The sequence below is a fragment of the Tiliqua scincoides genome, chromosome 1 (genome assembly GCF_035046505.1).
Source record: "Tiliqua scincoides isolate rTilSci1 chromosome 1, rTilSci1.hap2, whole genome shotgun sequence".
NCBI classification, from domain to species: domain Eukaryota; kingdom Metazoa; phylum Chordata; class Lepidosauria; order Squamata; family Scincidae; genus Tiliqua; species Tiliqua scincoides.
The window spans coordinates 70,932,943-70,946,982 of record NC_089821.1 but is presented as its reverse complement, the minus strand read 5'-3'; the positions used below and the strand labels follow the sequence as shown (position 1 = coordinate 70,946,982).

The following is a 14,040-nucleotide window of genomic DNA, read 5'->3' as shown; positions in this document are numbered from 1 at the left end:
GGGTAAGTATAGATGCCTGGGTGTTTGTAAAACTTTGAATTGACCTTAGGCTTCTTAAAGTCAAGCCCAAGGATGATTATGCATGTTCCTGTTCAACTTCCTTAGGAACACAACTGCATGTGGTCATGTTCTCCTCTACCATCCTATCGTTCAGGAAACTGTATGGACTCTGCAAGCTGATAGTGGAATAGGGACAGTTAAGGAACAGTGAGATTTAGAAACTTTAGAGTTCAATTCTGTCCTTTCCCCCAGTCCTGCTGGTGCAGCCATGCCAAAAAGGAGCGTGCTGTAACCAGTAGGAGGCATGGCTCAAGAGAGTTTTTTTTGTTGCTGTACTGTTTTTTGTACAGTATTTCTTTCTGTAAAAATCAAGAATGCTACCCAAAGCTCAGAAGCTTGTAAGGCAACCCTTAGCCAGCAGGTGGCAGCACAGCTCAAACCATCCTATGGTCTGGTAGAGTCACATGCACAGCAGTCCTCTGCAATGAGATGCAGGATAAGAGCTCATAGTTATTCTTGCTTTCCCCAGTTATTCTGCATTACGCATTGGACTGTGGGCTGCAACACCTGTCAGAGCGTGCTGTTTCAAAGCCTTTCTCTGAAACCCAGGCAGATTTCAGAAAACTCTGCCAGTGTTCCTCAAAGGTGGCTCTTGTCTTTCCTGCTTTCTGTGCACTGAATTCCCCAAGTTTAGCAGAAGTCCAGTCCTAGTGTAGTCTGCTCCCCCCCATACAACCCATTCTGTGCTTTGCCCCCCACAATCCTTTCCCCATCTTTTTTTTCTCCCACTAGATTCTCAGACCTGGCTCTTTCCATCTGTGCCACTTGAACTGTCCCCCGTCCCCCCCGGTTTCCTAATTCTTCCATCTTTGCCACACCTTGCCTTCTTCTTTTTCTTCTGTCTGGCTGCATTTCTTATTTTCTCTCATCTCCACAAACACAAAGCCACTTTTTCACCTGCTGCGGTTTGTACGTTATAGTAAAGTGCTGGACTAGGACTAGGGAGATGTGAGTTCAAATCCCTTGGAAGCTCACTGGGTGACCTTCAAGCTAGTCCTTTCGTCTGAGCCCAACCTACGACCCAGAGGTGTTGTGAAGGTTAATACATTTCTGCCCAGCCCATAGGTGTACACATTTGATCCCTGTTGTATATATGCAATGTTGGGCAGAAAAGGCTTAAATGGTGGGGAAGAGAACTGGGTTTGGAAAACTGGTTTGGTGGAAGAAGAGGATAAAAAAGCACTGTAATATATATAAAAAAGTACTGTCTCCCTTCTCTCTGTCTGGCCATGAAACTGCATCAGCGTAATGAAGCCACACAGAAGTTGTCTGTCTAGTAGCCCTGTAGGATCAGCCTTTGATTGATGCTTCTCCCACCTGACCTGCAGACTCGTCAACTCATCCTAGACTTCAGAAAGTATTTGGCTATGAAATTCAGCTCTGTTTAAAACTTGGAAGCAGGTCATTTTCTCAAATATTTGTCCTGTAATCTTTCTGGGCCACAGAGGGCAGCATCTCAGTGACTGCATTCCAGGTGTCCGTGACATGCACGGCACAGGGATGAAGAAGGGAGGGCTGCCCTTGAGAAGTCCCCTTCCCCCCAGTGCACCACCCGCCCATGTCTGTCTTTGCTAAGGACTCTGAACTACCCCAGTCATACGCTCTGCTCAGCTCAGCTTGGGTTAAGAAATGTGATACTTCAGACAGCAGCTGCTATGGGGGGGGGGAGGAGCAGGGGAAAGTGCACAGAAGCTGGGGATCCAGTTATCCTGGGTTCCAGAAAAAAAGGGGAAATTCTGTGTTGTGAGGGGTGCTGGGCCCACTAAGCAACAGTAAGTGTTTTGGAAGCTACAGGTGAGGGTAGCAGGTGCTGGGAAAGCTTGGAAAGTGGCACCCTTGGCGAACAGCCAGGCCCCCTTGATGGGCTGGGATGGGCTGGGATGGTCTGACTGCAACCTGAGACCAGCCTAAAAATAACCCCCTGCCTGGCAGAGAAATGACCTTCTGGGACTTTGTCCGGCTGGGTGGGCAGGCACCTGGTGCAACGTCAGTGCCCCCTGGCAGGTACCCAGCAACTGGGGGTCACACACAGAGAGGGTGAACATCAAGCTAGGGGAGCGGTTGCTGGGGGGGCTTTGCTGGGCCCTGTGTGGCTGGTGGCACTACAGAGCCTCAGAGGAGGGGGTGTTATGGAAAAGGACAGCAACTCAAGACTATCTGAAAAGAGCGACTGAGTTATCAGGCCCCAAGCCATGCAGAAATCTCGGGGACAGAACAACCTCAGCCGGGCCACAGAAGAGGCTGGGGGGACAGGACGGGGCCTGGGGAGAGCCCCTCCAAGCCCTGCCATCCCTCCTAAGAGAGCCAAAGTCACATCTGAGCAGGGAGGCCCTGCAGCCCCAGTTTTCCTGCAGGAGCTGAAGGACATAGCCATCAGCATTGGCCACAACATCCAGCTGAGGGTGGTGGTTACCGGCAGCCCCCAGCCATACCTGAGCTGGTACAAGGAGAAAGTACCTATTGTCCCCATCAAGGAGAGGGAAGAAGAGGAGGAGGAATATGGCAGCTTCTGGATTTGCAACTGCAAAGTGGCCGACGCTGGAGCCTACAGCTGTGTGGCCAAGAATGACCATGGCGAAGCTGTCACCAGCGCCACAGTGATGATCACAGATATGGAAGGTATGAACAAAGTGGGACACAGGTCTGGGTGGGTGAAGCAGAGGGCAACCTGGGCGCATGCACCAGGGCAGCACCTGCTCTGCTAAGAGCAACCTCTGCATCAGCATTTAGCAACAAACATCCCAAGAGGAATAGTAATTGCTGCTTTTTCTGGTGGGCTCTAGGATTTCAGGTATAAGTAGGGATTAGCAGAGCAAAGTAAGTGTCCTGCCCTGGACTGCATCCTTTTTCCAGTATCAGCCTTGGAAGTTGTACAAGTAATTATAAAACGCCTTTGACCACTTGCAGAGTGCATTTCCCTTACCTGTAATTGAACATCTAGGATTGTGGGACAAGGCTGCTAGAACACAGGTTGTTGGCTGTTGGTTCCCAGCTGCCTCTGCTTGTAGTAATTAGTCACTAACCTACAGAACAGCTCTCTGCCACTGGTAAAGGCCGAGGTAAGGGTGAAATCAGGGCTTTCTGAAGATGAAGGCTTGTTTCGCTCAAGAAATATGGGCTTTTTTGCTTGCACGGAATGGGGGAACAGAGCATTGTAAGACAAATGGAATGGATTACTGAGTTTAATTTTATTAATGTTTAGGCCCAGAATCTGCACTCACCTAGAAAGTATTTGTTCCTGATGCCAGGCTGAGAATTAAACATAAATAGGAGAGTGTCACTGGGACTGTGTAGAGTGACACCCCTTTATGTCAGACCATCACAATTTGTTCTCACATGTCCCGGATTAGAGTAAAAAGTTTCCAAAGCAAACCCCAAACTGGACACGGTTGATACTGCACCAGGTAAACATGTACCTTGGCATCTCTTTGTTTGGAATGTAAGTGGTTGAGACTGCGCCTACTAAGGGTTAGATTCTGAAAAATCTGACATCAGTGTGCCATCAGTGTGCCCTCGGTGTGTGGCACTGTGGCACAGGTGGTGCCAAATAGTATGTTCTAGCTGCAGCCAGAGCACCAGCCCGGCACATCCTCCTCCCACGCCCCATGCCACATGAGCACAGCAATCCTTCACATCTGAAAGCTGAGGAGTCCTTTCAGGAAATTAAAACACTTCACAACCCTCCTGCATACTGCCATGTAGGTGGCTTCTCAGTATATAATCTGAATCACTCCCCCCCCCCATAGATTCCAACATAATCATGGTTCTGCCCTTGTGTTGGTTACTGGGTGGGAGCAGCTGGTTGTCTAACGAGGAGTGTGTGGAGTACAGCTGAGAAGACCTCCCATTTGTTCTACCTAATCTCTGCTCAGAGTTATCATTAGAACTACCTATGCTGGCTCCAGACTCCGAGGAAACCTCTGTTCCTTTAAGAGATGCATAAAAGGGAAAATAACTGTCAGGCATGCTTCCCCCTCTTACCTTGCTCAATGACAAGAGAAGGCGTTCCTGGCAACAGTCCCTTCTTTGAGGCAGAATTATCTTTCACACTCTGGACCTGGCAGCCAGAGTTTACATGTTTCAGGGAGACTGTGCTGCAACCTTGGCAGGCTCAGTGTACCCCCATCCTTACCTAGGGGAAAATCACATACATGTCCTACAAATGCACTCGGCACCCCTAGTGCACTTGGCATTCCCCTAGAATGATCCAACCAACCAGAGAACCATATGGCAGATGTTACTGGGGAATGGCACTGCCATCCATTTTGTCAGGAAGGTGGAGGTCATATTCTGGACTGATACAAATATCGCTGGGCTGGAAAACTATCCTGCCCATAAGTGGTTTTGTTGAAACAGTTTCTAACATAAGCATTTGCCTGACAGCCTTGCACGTCTACCTCCTGTGCCATGTTGTCTCCAGAGGCAGCTTCTTCAAGGCTGTGGCCTAGCTAGCCCCTTTTCTTGAGTCTTGAAAGCCCGTTTTCTTGGAAGCCTTGAGTCTTTCTCAAGGCCTGGGCAGAAATAAGCTTCATGTATTCAAATCCTCAGGCTTTGTTCTGAGTTGGAGGAGCTTCTACTTTTCCCTAGGCCTCCTGTAATAGCCAAAGGAAAATATTTTGTAATTTGGCCAGAAGGTTCTGGGTCCAGAAACATGAACACCTGAAAAACACAGAGCTGGTTCACAGTTATTTCATTGAGACAATTAAGAACATAAGAACAGCCCCACTGGATCAGGTCTTAGGCCCATTTAATCCAGCTTCCTGTATCTCACAGCGGCCCACCAAATGCCCCAGGGAGCACACCAGATAACAAGAGACCTGCATCCTAGTGCCCTCCCTTGCACTGGCATTCTGACATAGCCCATTTCTAAAATCAGGAGGTTGCACATACACATCATGGCTTGTAACCTGTAATGGATTTTTCCTCCAGAAACTTGTCCAATCCCCTTTTAAAGGCATCCAGACCAGATGCCGTCACCACATCCTGCGGCAAGGAGTTCCACAGACCGACCACACGTTGAGTAAAGAAACATTTTCTTTTGCCTGTCCTAACCCTTCCAGCACTCAATTTTAGTGGATGTCCCCTGGTTCTGGTGTTATGTGAGAGTGATCTCTCTATCCACTTTATCCTTCCCATGCATAATTTTGTGTGTCTCAATCGTGTCCCCCCTCAGGCGTCTCTTCTAGGCTAAAGAGGCCCAAATGCCGTAGCCTTTCTTCATCAGGAAGGTGCCCCAGCCCAGTAATCATTTTAGTTGCTCTCTTTTGCACCTTTTCCATTTCCACTATGTCCTTTATGGGATGTGGCAACCAGAACTGGATGCAATACTCCAGGTGTGACCCTACCATAGATTTGTACAATGGCATTATAATATTAGCTGTTTTGTTCTCAATACCTTTTCTAATGATCCCAAGCATAGAACTGGCCTTCTTCGCTGCTGCCGCACATTGGATCGACACTTTCATCGAGCTGTCCACCACCACCCCAAGATCTCTCTCTCCTGATCTGTCACAGACAGCTCAGAACCTATCAGCCTATATGTGAAGATTTGATTTTTTGCCCCAATGTGCATGACCTTACACTTACTGACACTGAAGCGCATCTGCCATTTTGCTGCCTATTCTGCCAGTCTGGAGAGATCCTTCTGGAGCTCCTCACAATCACTTCTGGTCTTCACCACTCGGAAAAGTTTGGTGTCATCTGCAAACTTTGCCACCTCACTGCTCACCCCTGTCTCCAGGTCATTTATGAATTCTCTTCATGTCACACATTCTTGTCACACACACACACATCACACAGGTCAATTCTCTTCTTGTCACACATTCTTGGTACAATATGCATACACACCCCAGTGTTAAAGGGGAGGGATCGTGTGAATTAGGCCTACAACAGTGGTTCTCACACTTTTTAGTACCAGGACCCACTTTTTAGAATGAGAATCTGTCAGGACCCAGTGGAAGTGATGTCATGACTTACCCCTGCTAACTGGGTAAGAGGCACTTTTTCAAGTGGGTGCTCCTCTTTTTAGCAAGGGGGGAGTAATGGGCCCATCTCACCCAAGCAGTGTCTTTTCTAGTGGCTGTCTGCTGGTGTTCTTTTGCATCTTTTTAGATTGTGAGCCCTAGACAGGGAGCCATTAGTCATTTGATTTTTCTCTGTAAACTGCTTTGTGAACTTTTAGTTGAAAAGCGGTATATATATATCTATATATACCGGAAGTGACATCATCAAGCAGGAAAAATCATTTAATTTTTAATCCTAGGCTGCAATCCTACATACACCTACCCAGGATTAAGTCCCATTTACTATAATTGTTAAAGGCATATACATAGTAGCCTGTACAAAGTACACATCTTTAACATTTTCTCAAATACAGTCATATATACCATGGTAGGATCAAGTATAACATATTAAAAATAAAATATTGAAATGAATGGGGACTCACTTGACATTGGCTCGCATCCCACCGAGTGGGTCCCAACCCACAGTTTGAGAACCACTGCTCTACCCACACTAGTCTCTGCATGGCCTCTCTATGTCATATCTTACATTATGTGCAAGGTGAAAGCAGATGTTGGGACAGGACAGAACAGGACGTAGAAGATGAGATGGGAAACAGAACACTTTCCTCCATCATGGGAAGTTGATTGTGGGCTGTAGAAACACGTGAACCAGTCTTCCAGGCTGTTCCAGTCTTCCTGGAACCAGTCTTCCAGGCTTGTTCAGGCTCCTGATGCTCCAAATTATTTAAATGCCAAAAAGCACAGCAGCCTTAAAACTCTGCACTATGATGTGTGGTAGTACAAGAATTGGTGTCTACAAACTGAAGAAGAGATTGCTACCTAATAAACATTTGCAAATAAGGCAAACGTGGATATTTTACCCTTATTTTAGTTAATTGTTTGTGGGCTTCATAAGATCCAGGTCTACAGAGCTTGCATCCTGAGTACACTTCTGTACTGCAGCGAGTCATGGACTCTTCGCTCACAACAGGAGAGGAAACTGAGCGCTTTCCACATGCGCTGCCTCCAACGCATCCTCGGCATCACCTGGCAGGACAAAGTTCCAAACAACACAGTCCTGGAACGTGCTGGAATCCCTAGCATGTATTCACTGCTGAAACAGAGACGCCTGTGTTGGCTTGGTCATGTCGTGAGAATGGATGATGGCCGGATCCCAAAGGATCTCCTCTATGGAGAACTCGTGCAAGGAAAGCGCCCTACAGGTAGACCACAGCTGCGATACAAGGACATCTGCAAGAGGGATCTGAAGGCCTTAGGGATGGACCTCAACAAGTGGGAAACCCTGGCCTCTGAGTGGCCAGCTTGGAGGCAGGCTGTGCAGCATGGCCTTTCCCAGTTTGAAGAGACACTTTGCCAACAGTCTGAGGCTAAGAGGCAAAGAAGGAAGGCCCGTAGCCAGGGAGACAGACCAGGGACAGACTGCACTTGCTCCTGGTGTGGAAGGGATTGTCACTCCCGGATTGGCCTTTTCAGCCACACTAGACGCTGTGCCAGAACCACCTTTCAGAGCGCAATACCATAGTCTTTCGAGACTGAAGGTTGCCAATACAATGGTGAACAAATGATATTTTTTTGTGGGCTTAGCTACAGAGACCTCTTTCTCTTACTTCTTTCTCTTAGAAAGGTTGCAGGGCAGAGTTCAGTCTGCCTTGCAGTGACCAGGGGCAGCAATTGCCCAGTTTTGTTTTCCATGATTTTCTGGAGTTAAAATGGCACTAACCGTAACTCTGTGCTTGACACTTAGTTGTTGTGAGGTGTGTAAACTGAGCCTCAAGATGCCCAATCATGTTGCTTGCCATCAACTTTGCTTGGGTTTGGAGAATGAACTTTGGCGAATGAACTTCAAGTTCATGATGAAGCCGGTACTTCCTTACCAAAGTTTGTACTACAGCAAAACCGTGAATTTCAAAGGTATCACAGCGTTTGTTGACTTTTTGTTGCTAGCAGCTGTTGGGGTCTTTGGATGTTGCGATGAGAATCCGTGCAAGCCCCTTCACTGCATCTCCTCCATCAAGTCAAGTTGCATTGAGAGGATGAATGCATTTGCCAGTAACTGTGTGCAGAGGTGGATGGATGGACACGGCAATCCTTTGGCCCTACTATGCCAGGTGGCTCTATACCAAAACCAGAACTGGCACAATATAGTCATAACCTTTTCCACATCAATCAGCAATATAAAAAGCACGAGAATGGCTGCAGAAACACAAACTAAAGTGGCAACACTGGCAGACACTCCCACAGTGTTCCTAGAAGATCTGCTACCGCCCACCAAATCATGACGCTGCATGCCAAAAATGCCCCCACATTAGCCTGGCAGGGAAGGAACCAATCTTCAGGCAGTGATGGGCACAAATGCTACAATGACATCACCCTCCCTTCCCCATCTCCTCCCACACAGTACTGCACAAGCACACTGTTGGGAAGAGCACCTCCCTCCCCACAAGTATCTTGTGACAGTGCTTCCCTGGTGAGAGGTGAGAACTGCATCTGAAGCCAGAAGGTGGAAGGCTGCTCAGATAGGGCTTCAAATCCTATGGCAGTCTACACAGGGCAAACTGCAGTCTCCATATACCCATCTCCCTCCCCCCCTCCCGGCACTCTGGGAAGAGAGGTCATTCCTGCCATAACAGTCAGCCAACTCCATAGCCCAGTGCTTAGGAGGAAGCTTATGCATCGAAGCCACATCCTCCCTCCAGCCCAGTAGAAGAATTCAAAACCTGTTGTGGGACCAAAAGCTCTATCCCCCCACCAAGATGGGAACATTGCCCACAGCATGTACTGGCAGCTGTGGGGAACAAGCATTTTCAGAGGAAGCCACATGCATCCAGAAAAATTCTCACTCCAGCAGCAAGACCACAGGTAGTCCCAGCTCCAGGATTTGAGGGAAGAGGTAGTGGACCATCAAGCAGAATTTGGTCTTTGGTGGGCCTCATCCCCTTCACTGCCACCAGCTTTGTGCAGCAATAGCTCCTAACCCTCCTCATCTCTATCTGCTGGTTTGACCAGACAGCAGGTAGGTGAGCAAGCAAGTAGTGAGGAGGAGGAGCGCCACCACCATCACTGGCTACCATTGCCCCTTGCACACTTAACTGAGCAGGTGGGCAAATGAGCAAGTGGCAAGGGCAGAAGAGTGATCAGCAGAAGGGTCTCTGAGGGACATAGGGCCTGCTGCCAGTGCCTGACCTCGCTGATTTCTGATGCCACCCCTGCCATGTCACCTCCCTTTCTCAAAACCCAGACATGGGACGGATCCCATCAAATAGCTCAAAACCGAAGGTGCCCTTTATGAAACCACCGCTAAGTGGAAAAGCAAAGCTTAGCGTATACAAAATTCCAAGCTTGATTGCTAGCTATGTTCCCCTGCCCCTCCGAAACTGATAGGAAGAGTTACATGTGCTGAGACAGAGCAGTGCCATAATCCAGGGGTCTGGACTCATTTCTACCTCTAAATATCTTTCATTTTGCCCAGCTCTCTTCAGCCCAGCTAGCCATACCTCCATAGGTAGGATCAGGGCCTCTGAGAGAAATTTCATCGGGGGTACAAAGTTTCTTTTGGGCCCCTTTGCAAAGGGGGAAGGGTGAAACAGAGCAGGGGAGGGTGGTGAAGGGCGAGCAGAATAGGGGCAGGGAGGGGGTAAAGCAGGGTGAGAGGAGAGGAGAGACAGCTGGAAAAATCTTTGGAGCCCAGGTCTACCCACCCATGTGGCATCAATAGTGTTCCCAGCATCCCCAGTCATGGTAGTGTTCCCAGACTGAGTAGATAGGAAAATGTCAGATCCCAGGAAATTTCTGGGCCCCCTCCTTTGGTTCCTGGGCTCCCCTTTTGACACTGGGCCCGGGTACAAATTACCCCCTTTACCCCTCTCTCCTAGGCCCTGGGTAGGATGACCAGTCCCAGTTCTTTTTCCAGCATATCTTGTGATGATCATTTCCTCCCTCCACGCTCTACTTCATGCAGTCCAACTATCTGGTTCATTATTACACTTTGCAGCAACTAGGATGGGAGAGAGAACATTCACAGTGCAAGCCTATGCATGTCTATGCAGAAGTTCCATTGTGCCCAATACGGCATACTTGCAGGAAGGTGTGAGTAGGATTGTAGCCTTAGCTCCCCCCCTCCACCTTATTACTGTCCTGTGACAAGAGCATGGATGATATACAGACTCCCCACCCCACTCCATCTCCAGTGGGGTGTTACAGTGAAGAAACCATTGCTCCCTTTCCAGGGTATTTGTACCATCATGAAGGCACATATGAACAAATATAGGAAGCTGCCTTTTGCTAAGTTAGACCAGGGGTGTCCAAACATTTTGGCAGGAGGGCCACATAATCTCTCTGACACTGTGTCAGGGGCCGGGGGGAAAAAGAATTAATTTACATTTAAAATTTGAATAAATTTTCATAAATGAATTTATTAGAGATGGAACTTATATGAATGAATGAAGGTCTTGCAATAGCTCAAGGCCTATAAGAGGCCTTGCCCAAAGCAAGGCCAGCCTTTCATTTGCTGCCACTGCTGCATCACAGACATGAAACAGCAAGTAGTGGAGGGAGCCGTCATCCCACAGCTCAGGTGAGAGGTTGAACAGTCGTCCTCATGCTGAGAGCAGTTGTGTCAGCCAACACAGACTCCAGCAAGTCTCTGGAGGGCCAGAGGCTCCTTGGAGACTGGGAGCTCCCCGAGGGCCTGATTGGGAGCCCCTGAGGGCCGCAAGTGGCCCCCGGCTTGGGGTTTGGGCACCCCTGAGTTAGACCATTGGTCCATAGTACAGTACAGGGCCCATGAGAGGGGGATAAAGGGGATAATTTGTACCTGGGTGCAGGGTCAGAAAGGGGGCCCAAGAGCCAAAGTAGGGAGCCCAGAAATTTCCTGGGAACTTCATTTTCAGATCTCACCCAAATGCGCTGTCTGCGCTTGATAACGGGGGCACTACCGCAGGCACACTATGGTGACTATAGCTGCAATCCATACACACCAGGCCCAGGAATGCATACATGACACTCCTTTACACAGTGTCCTGCTATAGTAGCTCTTTGGCTTGTGGATGTGCTTACCGTGAAGAAGTGTACAAGTGTACAGGTGTGTACAGGAGCTCAGGGGCACAGCTGCAGGACCACAGCTGCTGCAGAAGCAAGTTTTGATACACACAGGATACTTTCCATTCTAGCGTGAGCCTAAATATGATGATGCTAATTTTTTGATTTTAGAGAGACTTAGGTTTGGTTTTCCTATATTTCCTAGATATATTTCCTAGATATATTTCCTAGATATTACTATATCTAGCTGCCAATGCCACAAGTGCAGGTAGATCTGGGCTCTGCACTGGGAAACCTGGTAGACCTGGACTCCGAAGCTTACTCCAGCTGTTGCCACCCTCCCCCATCCTGTTTTGCCCCCATTCTGCCCACCCCCATTGCCATGCACCCCCACCCTGTTTCCCCCTTTTTGGGGGACGGGCCCAAAAGAAACTTTGTACCTCCTGATGAAATTCCTTTCAGAAACCCTGTCCTGTGGCACTCAGTTTCCTCATACCCTCACTAAATAATGCCCCTGATGCAGAATGAGACAAGCTCCTCTCACCAACCTGCAGCCCTGCTGATCTCTCCCACCCCGAGCAGCCCCCAACCTGTTAATCTTCCCACCTGTCCCTCCAGCCGTATTGATCTCCCCTAGCAACTCTCCTCTGGCCCACCATCTCTGCTGGTCACATCTCCTTGCTGTTGAAATGGCAGGAGGCAGGAGCCAGAGGAATGAGGTGAGGTGGCCAGCAGTGTTGGCAGGATGTTTCAGGTAGTGGCCAACTCTGCTTTTGTCGATGTGCAATGTACAAAATGGGCTTTAGAGCAGCTTAGATTGGGGGGGCTGCATTTGTATTAGGGTGCAATCCTAACCAACATTCCAGCACTGACATAGCTGTGCCAATGTGGCATGCACTGCATCCTGCAGTGGGGAGGCAGTCAATGGGGCCTCCTCAAGGTAAGGGCATGTTTGTTACCTTACCTTGGGTCTGCATTGCGGCTAGGCCAGTGCCAGAAGGTTGGTTAGGATTGCACCCTTAGTTGCATTTTACAAGAATTTACAAGTTGCATTTGTATTAGTTGGAGATCAGGGGCCATGAAAGTAGGGTGCAGGGGGTAATCTGTACCTGGGCCCAAGTTCAAAAAGGGGCCCAGGAACCAAAGGAGAGTGCCAAAAAATTTCCTGGCATCTCACATTTTCCAATCTCACCAGGGCCCATGAGAGGGGGGTACAGAAGTAGATAGTACCTGGGTCCAGGGTCAAAAAGGGTCTTGGGAGCCAATGGAGGGGACCTGGAAATTTCTTGGGATCTCAGAAAATGTTTGCATATATTGTGTGAAGATTAGCATTCATATTTTGGGTAAGCCCATATAGTTTTATATATTGTGATGTGTAGAAATTATGATCATATGAAATTATGATCCAGTGGAGAAGGAAGAGGGCTCAAATGATCTTTGTACCCCCAAAAGGACCCCCAAAACCTTTGTACCCCCTGATAAAATACCTCTCAGAGACCTTAGTACAGTACTGCCTAGCCTGAATTGCAGCAGCCCTCTGGCGTTTCAATATGGACAGATTTGTTTCCCAGAGTCCCAAGACATCAGAGGTAATGAGGGGGAGAGACCATCTTCTAACCATCCTAACAACAGAAGCACAGCTAGAAGTCACAGCTTTGTTAAACAGCTTCAGTGGCGGTGTAAGCCCTGACAGCATCACAGAGGGAAGGGCTAGCAACCCTCATGTCGCTGCAGGGTCTCTGCACCCAAGGAAGCTGCGTGACAGAAAAACAAGTGCGGTTTTCCATATTGCTGCATTCCGTATCACTGAGTACAACTGTGCCAGTTACACTGCTGTCTTGACAGGCACTTTGAAAAGATACAGGAGCCTAGTAAGATAAAAAAAGGTGGAAAACGTAAGAGAAAGACAGTTGGTTTCCTACTGGTGGTGGCTGCTGTTGCTGTCTGCATGGCCCTAGACTAGATCAGGAACATCCTTATCTCTGTTAGTGTTGCTGGATGGTTGCCTGTGAGATGCAAGGATCGGGATGAGGATGCGGCTGGAACAGATAGTTCCTATGATTGTGTGCTCATTAAAGGCTGGTGAGTGATGGCCAAATGATGGCCAAGTGGCGGCCAGATGAGACGCTGTTGATCCATGATTGTATCTTTCTTTCTTTTCTTTTTTTTACATTTCTGAACCTGGTGCTGCTCCTTGAAAAGTAGCTAGCTGCTAGGGGTGCCTTCCTCCATCTGTACCTCATGAGGCTTTCTCTCTCTTAGATGCGTCAGACCATGCCATCCTGGTCTTCATTAATGTCCAGGTTTGATTACTGCAAATGTACTTTTTGTGGGGCTGTCCTTGAATAGGACTCTGAAGCCTCAATGCTGCAAAATGCTGATGTGAGGCTCTTAGTTTTATTTACGAATCACATTGGAGTGTGTGCACATATCCAAGTTATGTGAGTTGCTGATTTGCTTCTGGACCCGATTCAAGGTGCCTCACACCATCCTGGGACCATCTCAATTCTCCCCGTATGAGCACACTTACTCACTATGGATGTCAGCAGGCTCTCTTGCCTTTTCTGTCCTTGCATCAGGCTTGAACCATAACAGTCAAGAGCTGAATTTTCTCAATCATCATGGAAATATTGTTGAAAGTCCTCCTGGTTAGGAGAGGCCATCAAGCTTTCCCCTGAAAAGTGGCTGTTTTAATGTGTGTTGGACATGTGATGTGTATGTGATGTTAGTTATTTGTATTTATAAAGTGTGTATTCTTTTACTCTGGACTGTGTGGAAAACCAAGATAAATGTATTTTAATAAATACTTCCCCAAGTCATTTTCTGCACAAAAATCACCATGCTGTTAGGGAAAAGGCATCATAAGTTAATCCCCCCATGCCCAGTCCTGATCCAACTCCCCTTCCCTGCTGCTTTTTGA

General features: G+C 48.2%; 1 protein-coding gene across 1 annotated transcript in view; it reads left to right on the top strand.

Moving 5' to 3' along the window:
• The first annotated feature begins 2,176 nt into the window (after positions 1-2,176).
• The window catches only part of SPEG (striated muscle enriched protein kinase), a 110,691-nt gene continuing 98,827 nt past the window's right edge, over positions 2,177-14,040 (top strand). The window contains exon 1 of the mRNA XM_066611582.1: positions 2,177-2,679. Within this exon, the coding sequence (XP_066467679.1) occupies positions 2,253-2,679 (427 nt within the window). The 5' untranslated portion in view covers positions 2,177-2,252. The remainder of the gene's footprint in view (positions 2,680-14,040) is intronic.